A 26991-nucleotide genomic window follows, 5' to 3' on the forward strand; every position below is an offset into this window, starting at 1 on the left:
GAATTTTTAATTAGCTAATATTGTTGTAGCGATGTTAATTTTTCTGATTATGATAACTGCATTGTAACTATGTCTCTCACATTCAGTGTACAAATTCAGTGTATTCTCTTAATATTCTTTTTCTTAGGGAGTATATACTGAAGGTTTGGGTAAAAGGAGCATACCAACTTGTTCTCAAATATTCAGGAAAAAAATATTCATTACTGTTTTGTGTATATATATGTGTGTGTATAGACAGACAGATAGAAAAGACAGCGAGAGAGAGAAAGAAGAAGGAGAAGGAGAAAAAGAAGGAGGAGAAGGAGAAGGAGAAGAAGAAGAAGAAGAAGGAAGGAGGGAGGGAGGAAAGGAAGGAAGGAAAGGAAGGAGGGAGGGAGGAAGCGAGGGAAAGAATTTACCAAGAGGATAAGGCAAATATGACAAAATGTAAATAATTGTTGGTATGCAGGAGTTTCTTGTACTAGTCTTATAGTTTTCTGTAGGTTTGAAATTATGTCAAAACAAAAAGTTATTTTTTAAAAAAAGGTGAATTTAAAAAAGAAACAGGAAAAATCTAAAGAATGATGATGAGAAGATATTATTCAAACATTGAGCTTTATACTGGAAACTAAGAGCTTATTTTGCATGCTTTTAAGTATTTATCCAACTTAACACCCATCTCACTCTGTTTTCTAGTGTGTTTGTTAACAGTGCTTCAAGATATGTCAGTGACCCTTCACGGAGTCATGGGCTCTTGGGTCCAGCAGGCATCACAGACTTCATCTTGTTCTCTCTCCCATTTCATTCTTGAATTGCCTCTAAACTCTTGCAGTGAAGTGGTCTTCCAATCTGTGTTTAAACACCTAATTCACTTTAGCAAGTCTGAGGACATTTACTCTTCTGGTGAGACCAGGTCTCAGCTTTCTTTCTGAACCAAGGGTTAATACTTGTCCATTCATTACCACTGTGTCTCATAAAATACTATTTCCCTCTGGGTGAAAGAGTGGCTGTTCCCCTGCTTCCCAAATTGTGTTCCAAATGCCGTTAGGCACCACAACAAACCCACAGGGATGATTTAGGACATACTACAGTTTCATGGGAAACAACACCGTCTGTCAGAGCTTGCTGAAGCTCACAGTTTCAATAGTAACCTGACATAGTTTCCAGTTTTAATGTTAGGTCACTACAATCCTGTCAATGAAGTCATATCTCTGCAAATCCATTTTTTTAGTGGTTGCTCTAATGAAAAGCAAGTACTGCATGAAAACCAGCGTGGAACAGAAAATGAGGTTGGCCATGTCCTGTTTGATTCTAAGGTTTATACCACCCAACTCATTGTACCTTAGAGTTCTAACTCATCTTGATTGAGGAATGTCTCAGTGATACTCAGTATATACTTTATATGGGTTCTTTTAATAAAGGCAGTGGTGAAAGGACTTTGTGAAGTTAAAAATGCTGTGCAAATACAAGTTCTTAACAACTTCATTAGTATACTATTGTAATTTTCTGTTAGTCAAGACATAGAATTGAAAGTTTATTCAACTGAATGGAATTGATCCCTTAGTAAACTTTCTTCATCATGTTGTTTCCATAAGAGAAGTGCGTTTTTTGACGTTCATCTCCACTTGTTGCCTCTTCCTTCCCTCTTGTGTTAGTGCTCATGAGCAGCAAAATGGCCATAAGGCTAAGAACCAAATAATAATTATTCCTATTATTCACATTTATATATAATTTAAAATTTTCAATATATCATGGTTTGAATGATCCACTAACTATGAATGTAGGTCTTTAATATTTTAGAGGTAATATTACATTTGTATAGTTTAGTAATCATAATTAAACATTTTTCTCTTTTGAGATTTATGCAATTGTCATTGCTGATCAAAACAAACAGGGTGTACTAACCCATCTATTAGGTTCAGGATTAGAATTTGAAGCTTAATATAAACAACAACAAAATTGAGGTCATAGATCATCACAGAAGGTTACTGTTGAAAGGTATTTTAAAGACAATATATTTCAATCATCTTGTTATACAAATGAAAAAAATGAAGCCCAGAGACTTGAAAGGAAATCTCATGATAAACTGTCCCTAACCCCAAATGTCTTCTTGTTCTCACTTGTGTGTGACAACCCATTTCCTGTCCAGAGGAGATGGAGAACAGCTGGTCATTAATGTCAGCTCTGCATTCTGGTCATTTTAAAGGGCCTGTTCTCAGAATTACATTGTCAGCGAAAAGGGTCAGTCTGTATATCATTTTTATAGGGACTCCTCTATTGAATGACTAAACACCCACCTTAAAACTAGCTAAAGTATCCCTTCCCCACAAAAAAGAGGGTGTATTCGAAGAATAGATTGATTCATGAAAAAGAAATGCCTAGGGATAGAATTTTAGGCTCGAAGGCTTTTGCATGGCTGGGTCTAGGGGTTCAAAGTCTGTCATTATGACTCAGTCTCTATCTCTTGGCTTCAGTCTCAGATAAGCTGTTTCCCAGGACTTTGGGGTGGGGGGCGGTTATAGAATGAGTGGTTCTGATGAGCAGTAAGGAAGAAAGGGTATATTAGAGTAGAATATTTTCTCTGGAGTTCTTCAAAACTTGGAATAGCTCAAATAGGATCTTTTTACAGATGATAAGAAACAACAAAAGCTTTTGCGACCCCATAGGATGCTGTCACGTTTTGTAGGCATCAGAATTTCAAGTGTTCTTGATTCTTATGCACATTTTCACTATCACGCTGGTAATTTCCCCTTCACCCAGTGCACAGTTACCCAGCTTAATGACGGCAGACCTCTTTGGGGAATGTAAATTTTGGGCTGTGAATCAAAATCCTTCCTCAAGGGGACCTGGTCTCCCCTGGCATTATTCAAGAAGTTCTGTGAAGTGGCTCAAGTCTAGAATTCATTGAGGTACCTGACTTTCTGCTGTGGTAATTAAGTCAGATTTTTGTTCGCTTAACCCAGAACTTCTCTCTTCAGACAAATGAAAAAATAGTAGGTCGCCCTATCTATTTCAGTTCCAGGGACACTGATCGAGTGCTTGATCCAGTGTCGAAGAGCTCTGCTGGCCAGGTCATTCTGATAGCAGCTTCAGTGTTGTCCATTTTGCTAACAACACCTTATCTCTGGAGATTATGTGTTGCCTCTTGTCCCCTTGATGCCAAGATCCCATCTTCTCAGTGAAGCAGGGCGGTGGTGCCCCTAGTCATCTGAGGCCGACACCGCAGACCTCTTCGCACAGGCCAGGCGGGTGTGGCCTCGGGATGTCCTTTTCATGGCCTTGAAGAAGGGAGTGTCCATGGGATATAGCTAGGGGCTGGGTAGACGGGTCGTATAGGACAAATCCACTCTAGCATTCAAGTCTTGCCAAGGTTAGACTATATACCAGGGAAGTTCTGGTTTTCAGCTTCATTTAGTGTCAGCCGTGTTGGGGAATAGGTTTTAGCCAAGCAAGCACTAGCACCCTGAAGCCAGTACTTCTGCTTAGTGCACGCATATAAAAAATTTGCCTGGTCCACCATTATCTTTACTCTAGCCTATTCCAGCACCTGTGAGATCCATTCTCCTTTGTTTCCAAGGTTTCTATACGTTAGTGAAATCTAATCCATTCCTTTTGGTGTGTATTCATCTCTTGACAAGTCATCCTTGATACTGCATTTTCTGGGGCCTGCCTGGAACTTGAGTCTGTTAATAGGTCAGAAGCCAAGAGAAGTGGTGGATGATGGGCAGACTTCAGCCCTCACGGGTTCTAAGTTTCATCGGAGTCTGTCCCTATATCTCATGTCACTGAACCTTCCCTTCCCTGACCATCCTATTTAAAAGGTAGCCCTCTCCCTCCAGAGGCGTTTACTCTCAGCCGTCCCAGCTCTCCTTTCTGCATCGTGACCACAGCCTTCCTTCACGCCGTGTAGATTACTTATTCCCTTCCAACGGGAATGTACGTTCCTTGAGGACTGGAATTTTATTTTGTTCATGCTCTAGCATTTTTTGTTTCCAGAAGTGTTCCTACGTGTAGTAGGTTGTCAGGATTGGCTGCGCATGTTTTGTTTTGAGCCACAGAGTCACAGAATTTTATTTTATTAAGTTCGCCATGGTTGATGTTTGGCGAAGAGGCTTAGGAAAGCAAGCTGTGTAGCAGGGAAGCTCATTACAAGACTGTTTTCAGTCCTTCGAAGAAGACAGAGTGCCGGGCACAGCCACGGTTTCGCTTCCACCTTCTTCCCAGACCTTTGTCCACCTGCTGTTGTCCCCGCCCCGCGGTGCAGCCTCGTGCCACGGGCTTGCAGCGGGGCTGCCGCTTCTCCGGCGGCGGCTCCTTCGCTCGTTCTAGTGGCAGAGTTGAGGTCAGACTAGAGTGGTCGCCGCGTGCACCCAAGTGAGTGGAGAGTAATAAACTTTGTTTCACCCGGTGCGATGCACGTGGGGGCTCTTCTAGCATATTAGGATGTTTCATTCAGTTAGCAAACTTTCGAACTGTTTTTACTGATCTAGTTGCCTGATACATCATATATCAATATAAAACTTCAGAAACAAAATTGTAATTTGTAACATTCGATGTCTTAATATAAATAAGCATGCATGGAGTCTATAGATAATTCTAAGTTGTAGCAATTTTAATTTTCAATCTGTGTTTATAGTAGATCATAATATTTAAATCATGCTCTATAAAAGCATAATGAATAGCTATTATATAACATAAAGCCATATATATTAATAGTATGTTTTACAAACTAAGGAATTTTTATTTTTTTATATTTAATTATGTCTTTTTTTTTATTCAAAGTATCAAGATACAAATATGCAGGGAGTCGTATACGAACTGAACAGCTATATAGAACAACGGTTGGATACAGGAGGAGACAACCAACTACTCCTCTATGAATTGAGTAGCATCATTAAAATTGGTAAGAAACGTTTTATAGTCCTCCTAGTAGAAAAATTAAACTGAAGATAAAGTTAAATTATGTCCTCTTCACTGATGATATGTAAGCATATATACATCGTTCTTTCTGGTTGACACTTATATTATTGGTTATTCAGTATTATGAATATCACTTTGTCTATTTTTAAATACTTAAAAAATTAAGTGTAAGTCTCAAATTTAAAAAATATTTTCTAATAGTTCTGATATTCACATTTTGACAAATGTATTATTACATAGTACATTGCTGTATGCATTTGAGGATGTCACATCTTAAAAATTGCAATAGCTAATGAAAATATTCTAATTATGTGATTCAGTAAAGCCATAAATTATTTTGTTCAATTTACTGCATGACTGTTAATTTTGCTAACAAATCCATTCAAAAGACTCATATTTGAGGTCTCACCTTAGAGAATTCATGCATGTTATATTCTTCCATTGAGATTAGTTTCTTCCTTTTTTATTACTTTGGCAGCCACAAAAGCTGATGGATTTGCACTGTATTTCCTTGGAGAGTGTAATAATGTAAGTATCTAAATTTAGATATAGGTGCTCTAGATAAGAGAATGTTATAAGCTTTTTAAAAAAGATAAACTATTATGTTACAAACAACTTAATAGATGTATCATAATTAAGTACCTTAAAGCTCATTTTGTATTTTGTTTCTATATGTGGTTATTACCAGCTGGGAATTTTACCAACATGGTGACATTTAGGCATAAAATCTTATATTTTTTTATTGTTTTGGTTTTGGTTTGTGGTATCCTATTTTCTGAATGGCATTTCTAGACTTACTGTTTGGTATAGAAGTTATTTCATCACTGTGGGCTGGGATGTCAGGGACAGTCTATGCCCTTTTTCACACACAATCTGCAGTAGAAGAAAATGAGAACAGAAGTTTTATGTGAATTTTTTAGGTATTTTTTAAGATGACTCTAAAAGTGCAGGGATGGAGTTGCTAGGTATAGATTGCTGAGCTGTGGTGGCCGTGGCTCAGACTGTTTGGTGGCATGGGGCTGCCCAGGGGTGCCTGGTCCAGTCTTTGGTGGGCCAGGCAGATCCTGTGTTTCTGGTTTGACTCACTGCAAGCACAGCCCACTGTCAAGTGCAGCTTGCATAGGCACTTGCAAAAGTATTTCGAGACATTCCATTACTGGCATTTGAGTTTTATTATGGTATTAACACATATGTAACATTTTAGAAAAATGTTCTGAACCAGTAACACCTATATTCATAGCTGAAATATATGACTCCGTTATAACGTTATTTTGCAAACTTTTACTGTGTATTTCTTGTGCGTTTGGTATTGTTATTTGAGATTTGGGATGTATTTTTGCAATGTGATACTTGTTTTTGTGAGTAATCAAAACTCACAAAATATATAATATATTTATATAATATAATATTTATATAATATTTATATTATATAAAATGTTAATAGGAATAGAGACACAGTAGTCTGAGATTTTTAATAGTATTCATGAATAGTCGAGTAGTGCAAAGCACGACAGTAGTTGCACGAAAAGTATTTATTGGCTGAACGACTTAGCTCGTAACTGATCCTCTTCATTTGCACTGCCCTCGTTTCCCCTTGCGTTGTGATAATCTATGTTACAAGATTAAAAGCTCTTTAGGACAAGGACCTTTCCTTATTCATTTCTGTATTCACCTAGCATCTCTCCTTGTGCCTTTCACATAAACAGTTAACAAGAGGGTTTAATAAATTGAATTATTCAGATATTACTCCTACTTGTAAATACTTTCTGTTTTACATACTGGTAGTATTTTAGAATGGCTAAGCTACTAAAATAACAAACAGATCTCTTCATTCCAAAAATTTGTTTCTAAAATTTGAGATTTTTATTTGAAAATCAAGACTTACTTTCAGAATATTATTCTATAACTTGCCATAGTTTTTATGATTTCTGGTATGTTTATCAGCATGTAACTGTGATAGTTCACATCTCATTACTCCTTCCCCGACATCTCCAGACAACCCACAAGGGTTGGCCATGGCAGCCGTGTTTGTTTCATGTGACCCTTGACCTTCAACCACAGCTGTTTGGGACCCAAACGGGGACCAATGAGATTCTCTACTGAAACCTGGATCGCGGACTCAGCATTCTAGCTGTTTACCTGAAAAGAAATGATATGAACCCTAAACCGAGGCTGCCACGGTGGGTTGGCCCTCTTCTTCTCCACGTGATGGAGAATGGGGTGACGGGGAGACCTTGTTTGCAGAGGTCGAAAAGCGGCGGGCGCCTCGAGGCCTGGGTCTGCAGTGTGGGCACCTCCAACGGTGCTTGACTCTTGGAGCCTGGATTGAGATTCCCAAACCCCATGCTCTTACTCACTTGGCTGTACTTCTCATGTCGTTGTTTGCATACTTCTGCGTGATGATGATTTAGAAAACGCTTTTGTATCTATAAAATCCAAAATGCAATTCTCTGTGTATCAATTCTAATTCTTTCACTTTTACTTATCATTCACTTTTGTAGCTTAATTGAGGGGGGGGGAATACCATGTCTTTTCAAGCTTTAGTTGGCTCCTTATTCTAAACCCCTCAGGTCAGTTAATATACTCTATGTGGTTCTCTCTAGGGTCATTACTCCCTTCTCTCCCACATCTCAGGGGCCAAGTGTATCCTGTTTAACAGTATAACCCTAGGAGCAGCAGGGCACATAGCAAAACTGTAGCTTTTTCTGACCTTCCTAAGTCAGATTCCACTCTGCTATGCTTTCTTAATGTCATATACTTCTCCTGCATAGAATTTAGCTGAACCTGTAATTACATATTTATCTGTGATTTGTTCGATTATTTGCTTATCTGGCTTTCTCACTAGACTATAAGCCTCACGAAGGCAAAGACCTTGTCTCCCTGGGAGGATAATTTTAGGGGATAATGACTGTTCTGTTCACTGTATTTTTCCTTTTATGCATTCCGCATAGGTAGTGAGGCCCTTGTTACTTCCTTAGCCCAGTGATCTCTCTGGATTAGGAAGAAGACCTACTGTCTGCAGTCTGAAGTTCACGGCGGTGTTTCTTTAGATGTATCTGCATAATTACCCGTCCCTTTGCTCCTCATTTCTTCTTGTATCTCAGGTCTGACATTTGGAATCAGTTTTCTTCTGTCTCGGAGAACTTCCCTGAGTGAGAATCTGCTGATGTGAAACTCTCATTTTTGTGTGTCTGAATATATCTTTCTTTCCCTGCTTTCTTGAAAGATATTTTTGCTGGATGGAGAATTCAGGTTGATAAATATTATCTCTCCATATATTGACTATAATTAGTTACATTTTGGTGGTTTTTGGATTTGTCTCAGTCCTTCATTTTTTTTTTGTTCCCTGGACCTATTTTCAAGTTTATCTTTTATTTCTTGAAATATACTAACTATACCTCTCTTGTGTTGTTTCACATTCTTTCTGAAATTAGTTTCTTGGCTTTTGTTTCATCTGCCTTTCATCAATGATGACTTATGTGCTCATGCCTTTTATTTATTAACCATAAACCATATTCTTTTGACCCTTTTAAATGGATATTCTTGAGGCTGTTGAAGTTCCTTTCCTGTTGTATTTCTAGAGATTGGATATGTATCTGTTTTTGTCAATCACCTAAGGCAGTATCAATTCAGGACTATTTTAATTAAATTATCTAGTTGAGATTTTTTTTCAGACCACTGAGTGGTATGGATTCAAGCCTCAAATCCACATGATGTGCAGTTGTTATTTTTCAGAGGAGATTTTTATTTTCCCTCCAGCAATAAATCCAAGATAATCTGGTTTCCTAGTAATCCCCTTGCAGCTGTAAGTATATTCACCCTTCAAACTAAGATGAGCCCATAGCCCTTTGCTGGTCCTGGCCCCATCCATGCAGTTGAAAATCCACATATAACTTTACAGTCGGCCCTCAGTATCCACGGGTCCACATCTGCAGACTCAATCAGCCGCAGATGTGTAGTACTACCACGGCATTTATTGAAATAAATTAGTGGATGAACACAGTTCAAACCCATGTTGTTCAAGCGTCAACTCTATATCTAGGCTTTAGTTGATGCTCTCAAGAAAAAAACAGTTTGGGATTTGCTAACCTCTCAGGGTTCCTTTATCTACTTCCTTTTAGATTTCTGTGGATTCCTCCATTCTTGTCAGCCCAGCAATGCGTTATAAAATATTTGTGAAATATACTTTATCCAGCTTTTAAATAATTTTAAAATTGTTTTTTTCAGGAGTGTCAAATTATCTAATCTGCCATATTGCTTGCAACAGATGTTGACATACTTCTAAAATGTAAGCTAACCATATTAAATAAAATAAAACATTTTGTTGAACAATGAGCAGATACATGTATATTTTCTTACATTTCTTCCTTTGTACATGAAAGGTAGCATATTATAGATATTTATCAATGTTTTTAAAAACTGTCTCTGGATTTTGAATCATAGTTAGAAAGTGTTTCTTAATAACTCACTTTCAAAACAAAATATATATACTTTAGTGACAAAATTATAATAATGCAACCCAAATGGACTGAGATAAAATTTTTAGTCTATATCAATAAATACCAAGGATTAAGACAGACATGGCAGGGACTATGACATCCTTATATGTATAAAAGTATTAATTTCTTTTTTCGTAAGTGAGAATCAGTAGAAAAAATTTAATTTCTGAAATTGATGCATTGAGAAATATAATTTAAGTAATATTTAAATACATCAAAAGTTATACTAGTAGAATTTAAAACCCACATTCATATTACCAGAGAAGAAAAATTTAAAGAAAACATAGAAAGTTTAGGAGATGATAGAAAACAACCTAAGTGGTATTAAAGCACTAAAAATAAAGCATAAAATGTGATTATCACACTCATTTTGAAGATAATTTAAAAGATAGTAAAACAATAGCGTGAAAATGACAAATTATGAGAGGATACTTATATTAATAAATGTGAAAATCTAGATAAAATGGACAGTGTTTGAGGACAATATAAATTGCTCCATTTAATGCAAAAGATGATAGAAAACTAATAGACTGGTAAATGGAAGAAATGGAAAGCAGTGTTGAAATGATGTTTTTTAAAAAGCTGGTAGGACATTTACTGAACACTGTTTTTTGAGCACCAGCCTCGTTCAGGCAGTTGCTAGCCGTGGGGCACATTGATGAACCAGAATCGTTTCCTGTACTTCTGTGCTAACACTCCACTGGGGACAGCCCTTCAGGAGAGAGAATTCCTGTGCTGTCTACACTGTCTCAGAGCTTGGGAAGAGAAGGCAAGCTTCCCAGTTAGCAGCTGAGTTTTCCAAAGAATTTTGATTCTGGAGTTGGATTGTGTGAGTTCCAATTCACCACTTTGGGACTTTGACAAGAGTCTTAAACTTTCTAAGTCTGAATTTAACCTCCATTGGTTAAATGTTACATCATGCGTGTTATTTAACAAACCATTTCAGACACCTGCCATGTACCAAAAACTGTGCTAAATTGCTGAGCATTCAAAGATAAATAAAAATCATTCCCGTCCTCAAAGAATGTACAACCAGTAGGAGAAATCAAGAAATCCACAGTTAATTACAGCACAGGACCTTACGTGCGAACAGAGAGGAACCAAGGTGCCCTGGGATCCTGCATTTGATGGGGCTGGCAGGGGTGCTGGGGTTGGTGACACTGAAAAGAGCTTGGACGATGAGCCCTGTGGTAGAGCAGGGCTTAGGAGGCCTCTCCTTTAACAGACAAGAAGGGACAGTAAAGGAAGAAGCAATTTGTGAGAAATCTGGAGCTGGGAAAGGAAGCCTTTTGTGTTCTGACCAATACCAGTGTCTGACACATAACATATACAAGATGCTTTTGAAATGTTTGTTGGGCAAAACTGATTTTTCCATGATTAAGATTTTGCTTAATTCACCTTTTAATGTTTCTACAGGTCTTCTCTTTCATACCTAGTCACATACTCCACTTACTATGTAACATTTTTTATAATGTCATTACTATAGTTTTTCTTGTGTTGCCTGTAATTGTGGTTTGTGAAAGCTGGAAACCTAGTGATCTCTAATTATACGTCAAACTTTATAATTCATAAAGTAAGTTCATAGATAGCTTTTGTGTATTAGCTTAGAAACCAGTTTACAGCCAGTAGTTTAGAGTAACTGTGTGACTTTTTTCAATGCACTATGACTTTAGTAGGTTTATTTCTAAGAATTATGCTAACAAAGTTAGGCATGTGGTTCAAGGTCCAGTGTACCTGGGGTTCCTGGCTCACGCCCTCTGCCCGGATCTACATTCATCTACTCTCCAGTGCCATCTAGTGTCTATAAGAAAAATAACTTAATGGTAAGCCTAAATAATGTTTTTTCTTCTTAACAAGTGTTTCCAAAATTTAACTGGTTGTGAGTTGAGACCTTAACATGAAAGTGAAGTTTCATGAATCAAGTGATCTTTGAATCGTTCATGGAAAGAAAGATGAGAGCAACTGTTTACCAAGTGAAGTAGACTTCTCTCTTTAGTTGATGTCAATGAATCAGAGTTTCCCAATTCATCAAAAAATCCTGGTTTTTCAGAAATAATGTGTGATAGTCTATTCTCTGGTTCTTTTCCCACCCAATCTATTTCTCAAAATTTGATTTTTTAACTAATTTGAATGCTTTTTATTCCTTCATTGAGCCAACTTATTCATTATGACTACCGTTACCAATCTTCTCTAGTTTAAATTATTTAACTTTAGAAATATTTATGAAAATGTACTGTTATCACAAAAATATTGGATAGTTCATAATGAGTTTCTTTGAAATATTGAAAGAGCTAATTCATCCCCTACTACTACATGGCCTCGCCTCTGGATTGATTTCTAGCTCTTTGGCCAGTCTCCTTGCTGGTGTTGGGAGGGGAAGGGCCTAACAACAGTCAAGCCACCTGCAGAGCTGTCAGGTGGGAGTGAAGGCGCAGAGCATCAGTGGGCAGGTGCACGCCCTGAGTGCAGTGACGCTCTTCTCTGGAAAGGGTAGAGGTGGTTGAGGTTTGAAACTTTGAACCTTTTCCTTGTGTTTAATTTTCATGTAGTTTTCATCTCTAGCCTCCAAAAAATGTTTGTGTTAATAAAAGTTTTCATAGATTCATACAACATTAAAGCAGAAATTAATTTTAGAGACTCATTTCAACACTGGATGTTATAGATTGTAAATGTATGCATAACAGTCTTAATACGTTTAAAATGTTATGTAGTGATGTTTGATGAAAGTTTTCATTCATCCACCTATGAAAATAAATAGTGAGTATAATCTTTTTCATCTTATTAATCTGAACATCCCAGTCAAGTTCTTATGTCAAAATTCATAATGATTGGCATGGAGGAGTGGGAGGTACAAACCATTGGGTGTAAGATAGGCTTCCGAGGATGTATTGTACAATATGGGAAATATAGCCAATATTTTGTAATAACTTTAAATGGAAAGTAACCTTTAAGCATTGTATTAAAAATTTTTTTAAATACGTCTTTAAAAATTCATCATGATTGATTTTGAAAAAGCCCTTACTTCATTTTTAAGTTTCTTTAGAACTTATTTATACCCATCAGTTGTTAATGCGTTAATGCAGGCCCTTCACCAATGAAAAATGCAAAATATGTCTTATAAATTATGATTATTTTGAAACATGAAGAACCCAAGCAAGACTCGCCTTGCCAGATCACAACATGTGCTATAAACTTACGGTAATAAAAATAGTGTGCTAGGCAAATAAACCAAGTGGTACAGAATTGAGAGTTCAGAAGCAGACCCAAGTGTACTTGGGGATTTAGTATATGATGAAAGTGTCAGTTCAGCCAGTGGGAAAAAGAAGACTATTCGATACACAAGTATCTGTTCGATTATTTCTGTGAAGTAAATAAAGGTATATTTAATAAACTTTTCTCCATTCCTGAATACATGTAAAATTTAGCTTCTAATTTGGAGGTTCGTTATCGACCTTGTCTGTTTGCAGTAATAGCTGCCTATCAGCCTGTTCCACTACAAAGATCATACAGAATATGCTATTGCAGAACACACAATTCAAACCAGTGATTGATCTTTAGTCAGAAATGGAGGTCACGGACGGAGCTGTTGCACAGGTGAATTGTATGGAGTTAAAAAAAAAAATGCCACCCAAAAAGAGTAGGAAACTACTAAGTACACAGAGGAGAGAAATTGAAGCTGTAAAAACATAAAAAAACAGGTGTCTGTCTAGGTTGGTCCTCATTTTCCCTTCCTATCTGAGCTTTTGGCCTTCATGTGACAACTTATTCAAAATTTTGTTAGCACTTGCCCTCAGCTCTCATTTGTAAACATTTCTACTTGGTAAGTATGAACAAAAATCATAACCTAATTAGTAAAACAAGTATAAGGTTCCCACTGTAAAGAATTATTTATTTTTTTGATAATTATTTTCCACAAGGAGTTTTCCACATTCAATCAAGTAATTGAAAGATTTCTAAATCATTTATTTTCAGCAAATCTAGTATGTAAAATAGCTTTCCATATACCCAAGGTGCAGTATTTGCTTGTCTGTTTCTTGTGCATCATATAGAAAGCCTACACAGAGGCAATAAATGTTTTATATTAAATAAATGACCTAATAACCTAGCAATGTGTATGTGTAAGCTATTTTGTCATATTGAATTATGAAGCTAAATGAAGATATTATTATGAAGATATTATTATGAAGATATTATGAAGATACTATTAAATCCAGGCTTAAAGGGCATATAGCAAAGTCATCCAAAAGAGATATCTGTTGTATATTTTCAAACAACAAACAAATAAAGTCAACAACTATTTTTTAAAAAATCCAAACCTTCTGTTGGGAGCTTGCTTTAGAGTTTACTTTCTCTTGCTGTCATGGGAAGTTCTTTAAGACTTATCTAAGCGATTCAGGTCAATTTAAGTTCATTTCCTGCAGTTCTGACTCTGGTTGAGTAAAGAAACATTACTCAGCATCCTTCTTACGATTAACTTTCTCATAGTTTGGAAAAATCATTGTCAATTCTGACTTTTATTCAGGCTAAATATACCATGTCCTTTACATTTTTTTCTTGCAATCATGTCTCTTCCTGTTCTTGGATCATTTCGCTACTCTTCTCTCAATCTTAAGAAGGGGTGACACACTGAATTGCATTGCCACATAGATAGTAAATCTAATGAAAGTCTTACTTTGTTTATGTCATATGTATATTGGTGCATTATAGTAACTCTAAAAACAGTGACTTATTTCTAACCTCTTTAAAAATAAAGTGCATTTGTCATTTATCATCTTACGTGTAGTTGAATTATAAAAATCTTTTTAAAGTGTGTAACTTGTATTTAAACATTTTAAGCTTAATCCTTTTTAAAAGAAGCATTCATAAAACATTTTTCACAGGCATAATACCAAATTACTGCTTAAACACAATCCTAACGAATGTAGATATATTAAGGAATAAAAATATTTTGAACTTAACTTGTCATCTTTAGATAATGATGACTTATTTAAAGCAGATGGGGTGAGCCAAAGCTGTTTTCCTCCTCTCTGCTCCCAGTGATGGAAGTAGCTCAAGTTTATAGGGTTCACTGTCTTGTGATTGTAAGATTTTACTTGAAGAAAGGGCTCTTCGACATTACAAAGCTTGAAAACCACATTATCTAAAAAGTAATAACCACATCCAACTCATTGTCTTCACCTAGACCTAGCTTAATGCTAGCAAGCATTAATAGGAACATCTTTAGCTTCAGAGGATTGCCTAATACTCACTGCTTCAAAAGGGCATCATCCGTAAGTCACAGCACTCCAATTTAAGATAAAAGTATAGTGTTGGGAGAATTTACCAGAACTTTAATATTTTTCAAATTGAGTAGGTAATCATAACACAATTATGTCAAAATATTTCTCCCCATGCCCAGATGACTTGTTTTGATGAGCAATTCTTATTTAGTAGAAATTTATTTTTAAATATGATTTGGTTTAGTCAAAATAACTGATCATATTTTAAAAAACATTTCTTCTAAAATAATTTCAAATGTTACCCTCCCACCTAGTCTTTTGAGACGGAAAGATACACCCAGCTTTGTCCTTTTTTTTTTTGGTGTGTGTGTGCAGAGAAGAGCAAAGATCTTACCAATAGTATTCTGAATCTGTAATTTTATGGGCACGTCAGTTTCAGGAATGGAGTGGTTGAGTATTAAAAATAGAAATAATGTTCTGAGAAAGATTTTTAATGAAAATGAAAAAATATAACCAAATCACGTTGACCTGTAGTTACAGAGCCATGTGGCAAGTCTGTAGGGCGGTGGGGTGCAGTGTGTCTGTTTCTTGTGTGATAGTTTCTTGAGCCCAAGGACAGCTTACATTTTTTTTTCATTTTATTATTTTCTGTGGATAAAAATCGGAGGCTATTTTAAGAGATTTTCTGCACCTAGACATTTGTGTGAGTATTGTATCTAGCCTGTGTGTTGTGTGCGTAGAACATATGAAAGAGAATTTCACCTCAGATGCTCAGTTTGGTCATTGCAAAGCACCTTTCCTCATCTTATGTCTCTACTTTTCCTTGGCTCACAGATTTCTCGCGAATGTTAAGTAATCTTTTCGTCCTGTGCCAAAGACTTTCCTAAGTCTATAAAACATATTCCTTTCTTCTTCCTAGAGCCTTTGTGTGTTTACCCCACCTGGAATCAAGGAAGGAAAACCCAGGCTCATCCCTGCTGGGCCCATCGCCCAGGGCACCACCACCTCTGCCTATGTGGCCAAGTCCAGAAAAACATTGCTAGTAGAAGACATCCTTGGGGTAAGTGGCTTTTTACCCTTTGTGACATTCGTAACCTGAAGTATTTAATTAAGAAAGATAACATATACTCTTGATGTTATAATTTAAGCCATTTTATAAAAGCTTTAAAGCAAGATACAGACCAATAAATGCATTTGTATGTAAACTAATTCTTTGTACTCCAAGAATTATATCTCACGTACCCCCAAGATGTAGATTTGAGTAGTTGTTCTTTCAACATTTGCCAGTATAGTTAAGCATAAAAATGTATACTCATAGTCATATAGACTAGATGATTACTGTTTTATGTTTCATATCCTAGCAGGATATATATGAATGAGTCAGCTATTGCTGTGTGACAAACCACCCCAGATTTTAGTGGAGTCATAGAGCCACCACTCACTGTCTCTGGATTGGGTCATTCTGCTGATCTGGGCTATCTTTGACTGGGCTTGCTTATGTGTCTGAGATCAACTGGCCGTCACTTAGGAGCTGGCCAGTCTTAGGTGGCCTTCGTTCTCTGTGTGTGTCTCACCACCCCCTCCAGTAAGGCTAGCCTCATGTTCTTATGATGGTGGCAGGTGTCAGAGAGAAGAAGTGGACACATGCAAGTGACTTTTCAAGCCTCTGCTTACAACAAATTCACTGCCCTCAAGTTAGCCAAGCAAATCCCATGGGAGGCCCAGACTGAGAGTAGGAGGGTCTGACCAAGGCCATGGGTACAGAGAACAGGACAAAACAGAGCCCTCAGAGCAGTCTCCCACAGTGCATGTGCACACTGTGATGAAATGTCACTGCATGAGCTCAGACTTTGAAACTGACAAGCATACAAACAAGTATATAGGTGTCATGAATTTGCTCTGAAAAAGTACTAAATTGGAGTCACAAAATCTAGATATTAATTTTGTTTTTGCCACTAGTTATCTGTATAGCCTTGAACAAATCAGGTTACTAGTTACTTTATCAAAAATAAGAAAAGAAAAAGTGCTAAAAATAAATGTTTCACAGTATAATGTATATAGACAACAATATTGTATTATAATCATCAAACTTGCTAAGAGACTAGATCTTAATTATTCTCACCACAAAAAAGAAAAGATAATTACGTGGCTTGATAGAGGTATTAACAATGCTACAGTGGCAACCATATTACAATATATAAATGTATCAACATGTTGTATACCTTAAACTTCCACAATGTTATATGCCAAATATATTTCATTTCTAAGAAGTAAACGTAAAAAGTAGATACCGTGTAAGTTGTCATTTGAAAATGTTCTATTGTATGTATATGCAAGCTTTCAAAATATCTGTAAATTACAAAGTATAGATTTATACCAGTCTATTCATGAAAAGCTTCCTGTAGACCACAGAAATTGAATAAATAGAATTGATGTTTTGATATTAATTCGAGTTTCTTGTGTTCCTTTGAGTGATTTTGCTAAGCTAGAAAATTAAGTCAAAAGAACCGATTCATTTCTTATGATAGGTAATTGGTAATTATTGGATGATTTGAATATCTAATATGGGCCTTTGAGGTTCAGTTACAATGACTTTCATTAACATATGCTTTTGTGTTATTCTAACCTTAAAAATAGAAGAGAAAAAATTTTATACATGTAATTTCCTTCCTATGGCATTTACATTTGGAGTAATTTTCACTTGTGACGTTATACCTGTAAATCCCTTAGTTCTGGCACATACCAGGTGAGGAATAAATAAATGTTAACCATCATAATTACTTTTATCATTGCATGAAGTTATGTATATTCATTCACTAATTAAATTCTACTGTACAATGATAAAGAAACATTAAATCCATATTTGGGTATAAGTTCCACGTTGCTAAAGATAAGCATTTTCTTAAGCAATGTTTATAGTGGCCATGATCATTTGGTTTTCCTTTGAAAAGGACTGCTTATTACTGATGACGAGTATAAGGAATTTTCTGATAGGATCATAACTTGATGATTCCATTACTTTCACTGAATTTATATCTTTTACCCTGCTATTCTTTTAGGATGAACGATTTCCAAGAGGTACCGGACTGGAATCAGGGACGCGTATCCAGTCTGTTCTTTGTTTGCCAATTGTCACAGCGATCGGTGATTTGATCGGCATCCTTGAGCTGTACCGGCACTGGGGCAAAGAAGCCTTCTGTCTGAGTCATCAGGAGGTGAGGCCTGGACACTCCCTGTGAGGGCTTTTAGTTGTACCTGGTTCACTGAAGGTGCTTATTAATAGTCTTCAGTTAATATATGATGAATATTTAATGAGTGAATATTTAAAACCGTAATTTGCTTAATAATATTTTGATACTAATACTAACGATTTTTTAAAACATTTTTTTTTGTTTTGCAGCTGTTTAGAGAGGAAACTCACTCAATATAGCGATATAGAAATTTATAGTAAGTTATTTTAGTAAGGATCCATTTTAACAATAAAAATAAAATACCATATTGTGAATCAAGTGAAGTAGTAGGATGGCTTTGGAGAGTTTTCACATTCTAGTTGACCCCTTAAAAATGTCCTCTTCCTAGAGTATGTCCTGAATAGAAGTTCCAGCATCAAATCCATTTGGGAAACAATAACTTCCGTTCACTGTTCCCTGCACCGGAACGGCTCAATCCTACTAAAACCAAACAGCACACGATCTATCTGTCAGACGTGGTGCTCGCGCAGGTCCCTCCGTGGCCCGCACGTGTGCACTGACCCAGATGACCCGTCTTCTCCTGCTCCAGCCCCTTCCCTTCCTGCAGCCACGCTGGGCCCTCCCCTGCGCACAGCCTGCGCCTCTGTTCTCCCCCCGCTTGCGCTGCGCTTGTCCTGTACCCAGCCCCAGCTGCCTCCTTCGGGAATGTGCTCTAAGGTCACCCTCTCTGATCGGCCTTCTCTGAACACCGCACACGGATGTGAGCGGCTCCCGTCCCTCTGTCGTGCCTCTGTTCCGCTATAGCCCCGTCACCAGCCAGTATAACGTGCGCTTCGCTTTATTTTCTTTCTTGCCCTTCCCTCTGCCCGCAGCAGCTGTGAGCTGGTCTGTCGTTGATGCTGTATCTCCAGCATCTAGAACAGCGCCTGGTACCTAGTAGGCACGCAATAAATATTTGTTAGATGGATGAAAAATCAAAGAAATAGAATAGCTGGAAGTTTGAGCACTTGTCAGCGAAGTCTGGGAAATACTTCCTCATTTTAAAGTGGTCATTAGAGGCCTTTTTAATAGTATTTTGGTGGAACTGAAAAATAATTATTTTATGTTAAAATCATTGGATGACAGCTCTCTTAATCAATTTATCTTCCTTTGTAACCCAAAGTAGGAAGAACAAGAGAGCATTAAACTCAGTAATAAAGAAGTGGGAAATATAAAAGAGAAACTTTATACATATTTGACAATTCCCATTTGGCAAAATATTCAAAAATGCAACGATCTTACAAAATTGTTCATATATGTTTATGCTAGGGTCCTTCGCTGGGATGTCTGCGTGTGACTGAGGAAAACTTGCTTCATACTCTTTTTTTTTTTTTTAGGTTGCAACAGCAAATCTTGCCTGGGCTTCAGTAGCCATACATCAGGTTCAGGTGTGTCTTTGGGCTGTTTTCACAGGGGCTTCCTAGGAGAAGGGGTGTTTGGAGTGCAGCGCTGGGGAACGGAATGGAGGTTAACGAGTAACCCAGGGCTTTGTTTTTGGGTATTAGGTATTTTGTTGTTTCTAAAATGTTTGATCTATTTGCTTATATTTACTTACTCCCTGCCTTCAATATTTTCCAATTAATTATTTTTATATATTTACATACAATGTTAAATTATTTATGTTCCCTATCCTGGTTTTTGTTTTCCACTGAAAGCCCAGGAATGACCTCCTCCTGGCAGTAACACTGATATTTTTATGACTCCATTTCCTAAATTAAAACATCCACTAAACTAAGTGGTATATGAAAACATTAATCTTAAACATTAATTGTTATTTAAGATACCTGATTCTCTTGAAAATGTGATCTAATTTAAAAGATCACAAACTTCATGGAGTTTTCCTGATAACTAGACTTTTAAGTTCAGGAACATGGCAGCCATAGAATTCTATTTTGTATCTTCCACTTTTTCTCATTTTGTTCCTTTAAGTCCATTTCAGCAAACTCAGGTTGATGAGGAACTGTCTGATAGGGAGAAAATGTATATATATTTTAGGATAATGGTATGAGAAGAAAGGGCTTCCTGGACCTAACAGTATTGAATGTAGGTAGGATATGCACCCAAGTACAATCTTAAAAACATTGAAGTAGTGATTGTGTTATGCCTTTTTAAATAAATAAGGTAAATAGTATTCTGGAATTTTTATTCTTAAATAAGCAGAACTCCCTTAAAATTAATAGCCATTATTTTGTATGGCAGGTGTGCAGAGGTCTTGCCAAACAGACTGAATTGAATGACTTTCTACTCGACGTATCAAAGTAAGTGTTCATTTCTAGGGATGTGGTAGCTCTTATTGATCAACAGTTTAGGTTAAGTGCAGGCTCTGACAGTGATAGATTACTGTCTAGTGCCGTCAGTAACAGAAGACGAATCTTTATTAGGCAAGTGGTCTGGTAAGTATGGTCGGTCCTGTTTTGGATCATAGAGTTACATTCTCATCCACGTTTACTTTACAAGTGAAAGATCGCAGATGTATATGTGATGATCTTAATTTGCAAGTTGGTATATATTTTCTAAGCAGACTCACTAGAAGGTGTTAGAGACTATATAGAGAGATGCACTAAGTATTGATATTTCTATTTTCATAGGAGAAAACTGACAGCAGTAGAAGGAGAGGAAATGTCCTAGTTTATTATTTTCCAAAAAGTCCTCTCTGGCCTTTTCAACAAATGTCAGTACATTAAAACAGACTCTTAATATTATCATTTTAATTATCCCATGTAGAGTAGCTCAGATATCATTCTCCAGAAAATGCTCCATTTCCCTGAAGTTTGACCTAGAAAAACTCCCTTGGGCTGGCAGTGGAAGCAATTACAGATATTTATTAAATTTCAGGTTCATATTGGGTTTGCTTGCTACTGGGAAGATCTCGTATCTATCTGGCCCATCTGCTTAATTGTTGAAATCTAAAACGCCCCAGGACATGGTAACTTCAGGTCCCGTCCTCTGACAAGTTAACTCAAGGTGTGATGTACCTGTGCCTCCAAGGCCTCCAACACAACTCCGACTGTGTTCTCGCTCACATGTCACCCTGGCACACTTCATAACTAACTCATCACCAAGTCTTGTAATCCTCAGCGCTAATGATTCTGAAGTTGCTGCTTTGTGCTTTGGAATATAAAATTAGAGAGGTATGGGACTGAGGGAGTGCTCTTTTGATACCCTAGGCCAACTATCTTCTTTGAGATGGAATTATACAATATCTCTGGGACACATGATATTACTACTTCAGAAACACCTAGGAAGGGAAGCTGTGCACGTTCTCGTACTAATGTATTTGAATACTTTGCAGGTCTCCCAAAGTCCAGTTAAAACCCTCATGTGACACCTGAAATCTGTTCCCCAGTGGGAAACCCATTTGCTTTGCCCTGTTACTTGCAGGATATTCCTCAGTGGATGGTGTAACTAAGCATATTAGTAGCTTCAAGCCAGATGATTTCTCTTCTAAAAAAAAAAGGCACTGTTTATTGCTATAAGTTATCTTAATCCTGAATACATTACTAAGTTCTCACAAAACTAAACTGAAAGCAGTACCTTGCCAATCGAGTCTATGTTAAGAGTATTTCTTTATATATTCCCTATAACACATGCCTGTTGATTCATCTGTTTCTCTGGACTACATTTTAATGTCTGTACCATATGCCTCCAAAATATTTACTTGCAGTTCAAAATGATGAATATATATTTTACTTGTGTAAAGTTGTCAGGTCCTTGTCATTATTTGTATTCTGATATCTCTTCTGAAATGAATTGCCTTGCTTTCTAAGTACAGTTAAACTACATTTTAACTTTTGAGTTTTTCAGTGATAATTTACATTTTTAGCATATTAATGAGATTTAGCAAATTTAAATACTTTTATTTTAGATCAAAGTTATTTATGAGATATTAAATTTGATGAAACCAATTTTATTTCTTCATAGTTTTAGTTAAATGCTCCAAACTTTCTCTCTACCTTGAATACTTACTGATAAAATAATTACTTAATGCAGCCTCCAGAATTAGAGTCCTTATACTAAAGTCAATGATAAACTTTCATTTCTCTCTTTAAAATAATATTATTGGTTGTTTCCACAAAAGGACAAAAATCAAACAACATATACCTTTATGTTTTTTATTTAAATGTAGACAAAATTGGGAAATGTATTCAAAGTTTAACATGTTCTTTGTTCTAATAACATTACTTAAAGGTTTTATCTTCCTTTTTTTCAGAACGTATTTTGATAACATAGTTGCAATAGATTCTCTACTTGAACACATAATGGTAGGTTGCCTTCTGTTTGGAAAATGATTTTATTTAATCCTCAGATTCATGTCCTAATATGTGGTGGAACATTTTAATGTACGAGACATACATGCTGTTTTAAATATGATGAAAGGGTGGTGCTTAGTGATCTGGAGGCGTTGCCTTGATTTATTTGTCACTTCTGTTAATTTTGGAGGGGTTTTGAAAAATACCTCAGTTTTTGATTATTTAGTGGAGAGCTAATTTGGAAAAACATTCAGTTTCTTTTTATGATTTCTTCAGAATACCTTTTGCATATAGGTTATATTAGGAATTTCCAGTGGATTCTTCCTGATCTTGAGGTTCATTCTACTTAGTTTTAGTCTTAATTATTTCTCTCTTCAAGAAGACTCACAGGCAACTGTGGCTGAAAGCCATATGAAATAGAATTTTTTTCCGCCACGTGTAGCGTTGCTGCTTTAGTGCTCTGGAGAGACTCCACTGAGGAAGTGGCTTCTAGTAGTCGAAGTGCTGTGCATGTGTACCCCGTGGGTGCCAGGCTGGCTTGCTTGGTGCCGTTCATGCCCTGTTGTCTGTTTTGATAAATGTTCTTTCTCCTTCCCATTTTCCTGGCCTTTCTCAAAATATAGTAATCCTGTGCAACAAGGGTTTTTTCTTCTCCAGGTTTCTGATGTGCACTGATCAATTTCTCTTTGATACCATGGCAGGCCAGGTATGGAGTGTGATACGCTCAGTGTCTTGTAGAAACAGGCAGTTTACTGAGGGTAATATTAGGGGTTATTACTTTCACACATTCTTTCTGTAATTAATTACATTGATGATTTTACAGTTGACCCTTGAACTGCATGGGTTTGAATGGGTCCACTTATGCGTGGACTTTTGTCAGGACTAAATACTATAGTACTACACGATCTGCAGTTGTGGAATTTGCAGATGTGGAACTGTGGATACAGAGGAACCGCGTATGTGGAGGGTGATGTATGTGATACAGGGGTTTTTGACTGTGTAGAGGGTCGGTGCCCCAACCTCTGCCGTGTTCAAGGTTCAGCTGTATTTGGACAAAAAAAGAGAATAATTGATTGCACAGTAAAAAAAAATAGCTCTTTGGTTGTGACACAATTTAAGGAATTTGTAAAGCAATGAAAAGTATTAAGAAGAATATGAAAATATGTAGATATAATGTGGATCAACATAGAGCTTGTCCAAGGAGTACAAGAAACACTGTTGACCGGTTCTTGTATTATTAATATTATACTTTAAGAAACAGTTTTATTGAGATATAATTCCTGTATGATACAATTAATCCATTTAAAGTGTTTAAATCAGTGGTTTTTAGTATATTCACAGACATTTGCAACTGTCACCAGTCAATTTTAGGACATTGTCATTACTTCAGAAGGAAACTTCATACCATTTTAGCTACCACCTCTTTATCACCACATTTTGGCTAATGCAAATAGTGCTCTTTTGAACATTTGGGTACAATTTTCAGTTCTAATAACCTGTTTTCAGTTGTTTTAGGTAAGAGTGGATTTGCTAGGTCATACGGTTACTCTATGGTTAACTTTTTGAGGAACAGCCAAACTGTTTCCATGGCACTTGTATCATTTTACATTCCTACCAGCACACGGGTTCCAGTTTCTCCACGTTCTCACTAGCACTGGTTATTATCTTACTTTTTGATTATTGCCATCATAGTAGATGTGAAGTGCTATCTCACTGCGGTTTTGCGGTTTTGACTAGCATTTCCCTGGTGACTAATGATGTCGAACATCTTGTCATGTGATGAAAGATTCAGATTCATTGGCTGCTTTTTACTTTAATTTTTAATATTATGTTCTAAGATTTCATCATGTATTATAGATACCACTCCCTTATGTGACGTATGATTGGCAGATATTTTCTCCCATCTGTGTATTATCTTTTCACTTTCTTGATAGTATCTTTTGAAGCACAAAAGGTTTTAATTTTGATGAGGTCTAATTTATCTTTTGTTTTCTTTTGTTGCTCATGCTTGTGGTGTCATATCTAAGGATCCATTGCCATATCAGATATTATGAAAATTTACTCCAATATTTTCTTCTAAGAGTTTTATAGCTTTAGCTTTTACATTTAGGGTTTTGACTTATGTTAGTTAATTTTTGTTTATGGGGTAAGGGTCCAACTTCATTTTTTTTGCATGTAGCTATCCAGTTTTTCCAGTACCATTTGTTGAAAAGACTATTATTTCCCCTTTAAATGTGGTCTTGTTAGAATCAGGTGAGCGTAGACACATGGGTTTCTTTTTAGGGTCTCAGTTCTATTCAACTGATCTATATGTCTAGCTTAATGACAGTATCACCATGTCTTGATTACTGTTGCTTTATAAAAAGTTTTGAAATCAGGAAGCGTGAGTCCTCCAAATTTGTTCTCCATGTTCAATTATTTTTTTGGCTGTTTTGAGCCCCTTGCAATTCCATATAAATTTCAGAAACCAGCTTGTCAATTTCTACAAATAATTCAGATGGGATTCTGGTAGGGATTTTGTTGACTCTGTAGATCAATTTGAGGAATATTGCCATCTTAATAATATTAAGACTTCCAATACATCAACATGAGATGTTTTCCATTTATTTAGCTCTTCTTAATTTTTTTCAACACTGTTCTGTAATTTTCAAAGTACAAGTATTGCTCTTATTTTGGTAAAGTTATTCCTAGGTATTTTATCTTTTAGTGCTATTAGAAATGAAATTGTGTTCTTAATTTTATTTTCACATTTTTCATTGAAAATATATAGAAATAAAATGAATTGCCTTGGTAATTGCCTTGGTAAAATAAAATGAATTGCCTTGGTAAAATGAATATTGGTTTTTATATTTTGATCCTGTATCCCGCAACCTTGATGAAGTCATTACTTCCAATAGTTTCCTAGTGGATTATTCAGGGCACTTTAAATATTCTTCTGATCTGTACTTAAATTCCCTTCCTCATCTGTAATTCAATTAATGAATATTTTCTCCCACCCTCCCTCTCTCTCTCTCAAATCAGACTTGCCTTGAGCTTGTTTTTTAATTTGGACTCTTTGGTGTAAGCCAAAAGACGTCAACTACCTAACTCAGATTAGTTTGAGAGAATAAAAGGAGGGATTTCTTGGCTCTTATCACTGAAAACCTTGACATTTCAGACTTCTATAATTGCCAGACCTGGGGCCTCAAATTATGTTTTCAGGAATATATCCTTTTCTGTCTGTCCAGCTCACATATGTGTGGTCCATGATAAAACACAGCATAATTTTACTTCTTCCTTTTTTGTATTTTAATCTTATATATTTTGGGGGCACAACCAGATATTTTAAGTCTTTTTTTAATTAGCTTTTCTATATTACACCTGTAACTCCTTACATATCATTTCCTAATGAATTTTACAGCTTCATTATAGTTTTAGTGGTTTCTTTGCTCATCACCTTTTCTTGTACCCCAAGTCTTCCCATGCTTTCTTGAATTTATCTATTTGTTTATTTTTGCTCAAGCTCATCTGTGTGCTTGAGAAATGTCTTTATTTTGCCTTATGACTGAATGCTAGTTTGACTTGGTAAAGAATTTTAAGTTTAAAATAAGTTTTCCTCAGAAATTTGAAGATATATTTCCACTGAATTTTAAATCCTCTGTTGCTGTCAAAAATTATCTTCCGCTTGTAAGTAAACCTGTGTGCGCATGTGTGTGTGCATGTGTGTGTGTGTGTGTCTGTGCGTGTGTGAGAGAGAATGTGTGTAGGAGAGGGGATGGCTTTTAGAATGACCTTCTGAGGCTTGGAGTTCATAAATATTACCAAAATATGCCTAGGATTTCTTTATTAACTCTTTTCCAGTATGTGAATGTCATTTCAAACTGAAAGTTTAATATTCGGGGAGAATGAAAAAGTAAACATGTGTTTAGAGTCACTCATCTTAAAACAGAAGTCTTTCTTATTGCATGTAATTGTTTTCAGTCGATTTTCTTGACTTTTCAACATACTCAGTAACATTGTCACCTAACAGTAAAACTTTTGTCTCTTCAAATATGTATACTCATGCTTTTTTTTACCTAACTGTGTGTTAATAATTATGATAACATGTCTTTGTCTTGTTCATAACTTTAGTGTCTTAACCTTAATTGGTTAATTCTGATATTTTATCATTTTGTATTATGAAGACTGATATTTTCACATATTATCAGGATGTGTATGCATACCGATATATACACATGTACATATATATTTTTTCTTCTATTCCCATTTCACTAAAATTTTATCATGAATAATTACTGAATTTCATTACATATGTTTTTTGACAGCCATAAAGACAATCATATGATTTTTCTCCTTTGTTTTATTGCTTTATGAACTATAACAATAGACTTTACACTACTGGACAGTTATGAATAGAGTGTAATTTTAAAATATTGAACTTTAAAAAAATTTATTCCTAAGTTTGACTTGCTAATATTTGTATTTATAATTTTTCTTCTGTTTCCAAGGTAAATTGGTCTGTGATTTTCTTTTTTATAGTATCTTTGTCAATTTTTAGTATCAGTGACATTGCAGGGGTTGTAAAAATAACTGAAGAAGTTTTGTTCTGTCTGAACTTACAACAATTTAAATTAGATGGGACTTTATTTGTGAAGACTCTTAAGTAATTCGTATTTGAAATCATTTGGGCCTGCTGCCTTTTATGGGAATAAATTATTTTTACAGTATTTCAATTGTCTTTATGATTCTGATTCCATTCAGATTTTTCAACTCCTTCTGAATTCATTTCCTTTTTCTAGAAAATTGTCCATTTCATCCAGATTTTTATAACTATTGACATAAGTATGTGCCCAAGTATCAAGCAGCCAGCATGACCACTAAGGATGCAGATGTCACTGTAGATAATTTATTATGA

The 26991-nt window shown here is 36.1% G+C and overlaps 1 protein-coding gene across 1 annotated transcript in view; it reads left to right on the top strand.

The window, feature by feature from the left end:
* The window catches only part of PDE10A (phosphodiesterase 10A), a 299172-nt gene that overhangs the window by 198697 nt on the left and 73484 nt on the right, over positions 1-26991 (top strand). The window contains 7 exon segments of the mRNA XM_082404536.1: positions 4762-4882; positions 5378-5427; positions 15537-15677; positions 17677-17832; positions 19185-19235; positions 20047-20105; positions 22058-22109. Of these exon segments, the coding sequence (XP_082260662.1) occupies positions 4762-4882; positions 5378-5427; positions 15537-15677; positions 17677-17832; positions 19185-19235; positions 20047-20105; positions 22058-22109 (630 nt within the window).

The sequence above is a fragment of the Balaenoptera borealis genome (assembly GCF_965194805.1).
Source record: "Balaenoptera borealis genome assembly, chromosome: 9".
NCBI classification, from domain to species: Eukaryota; Metazoa; Chordata; class Mammalia; order Artiodactyla; family Balaenopteridae; genus Balaenoptera; species Balaenoptera borealis.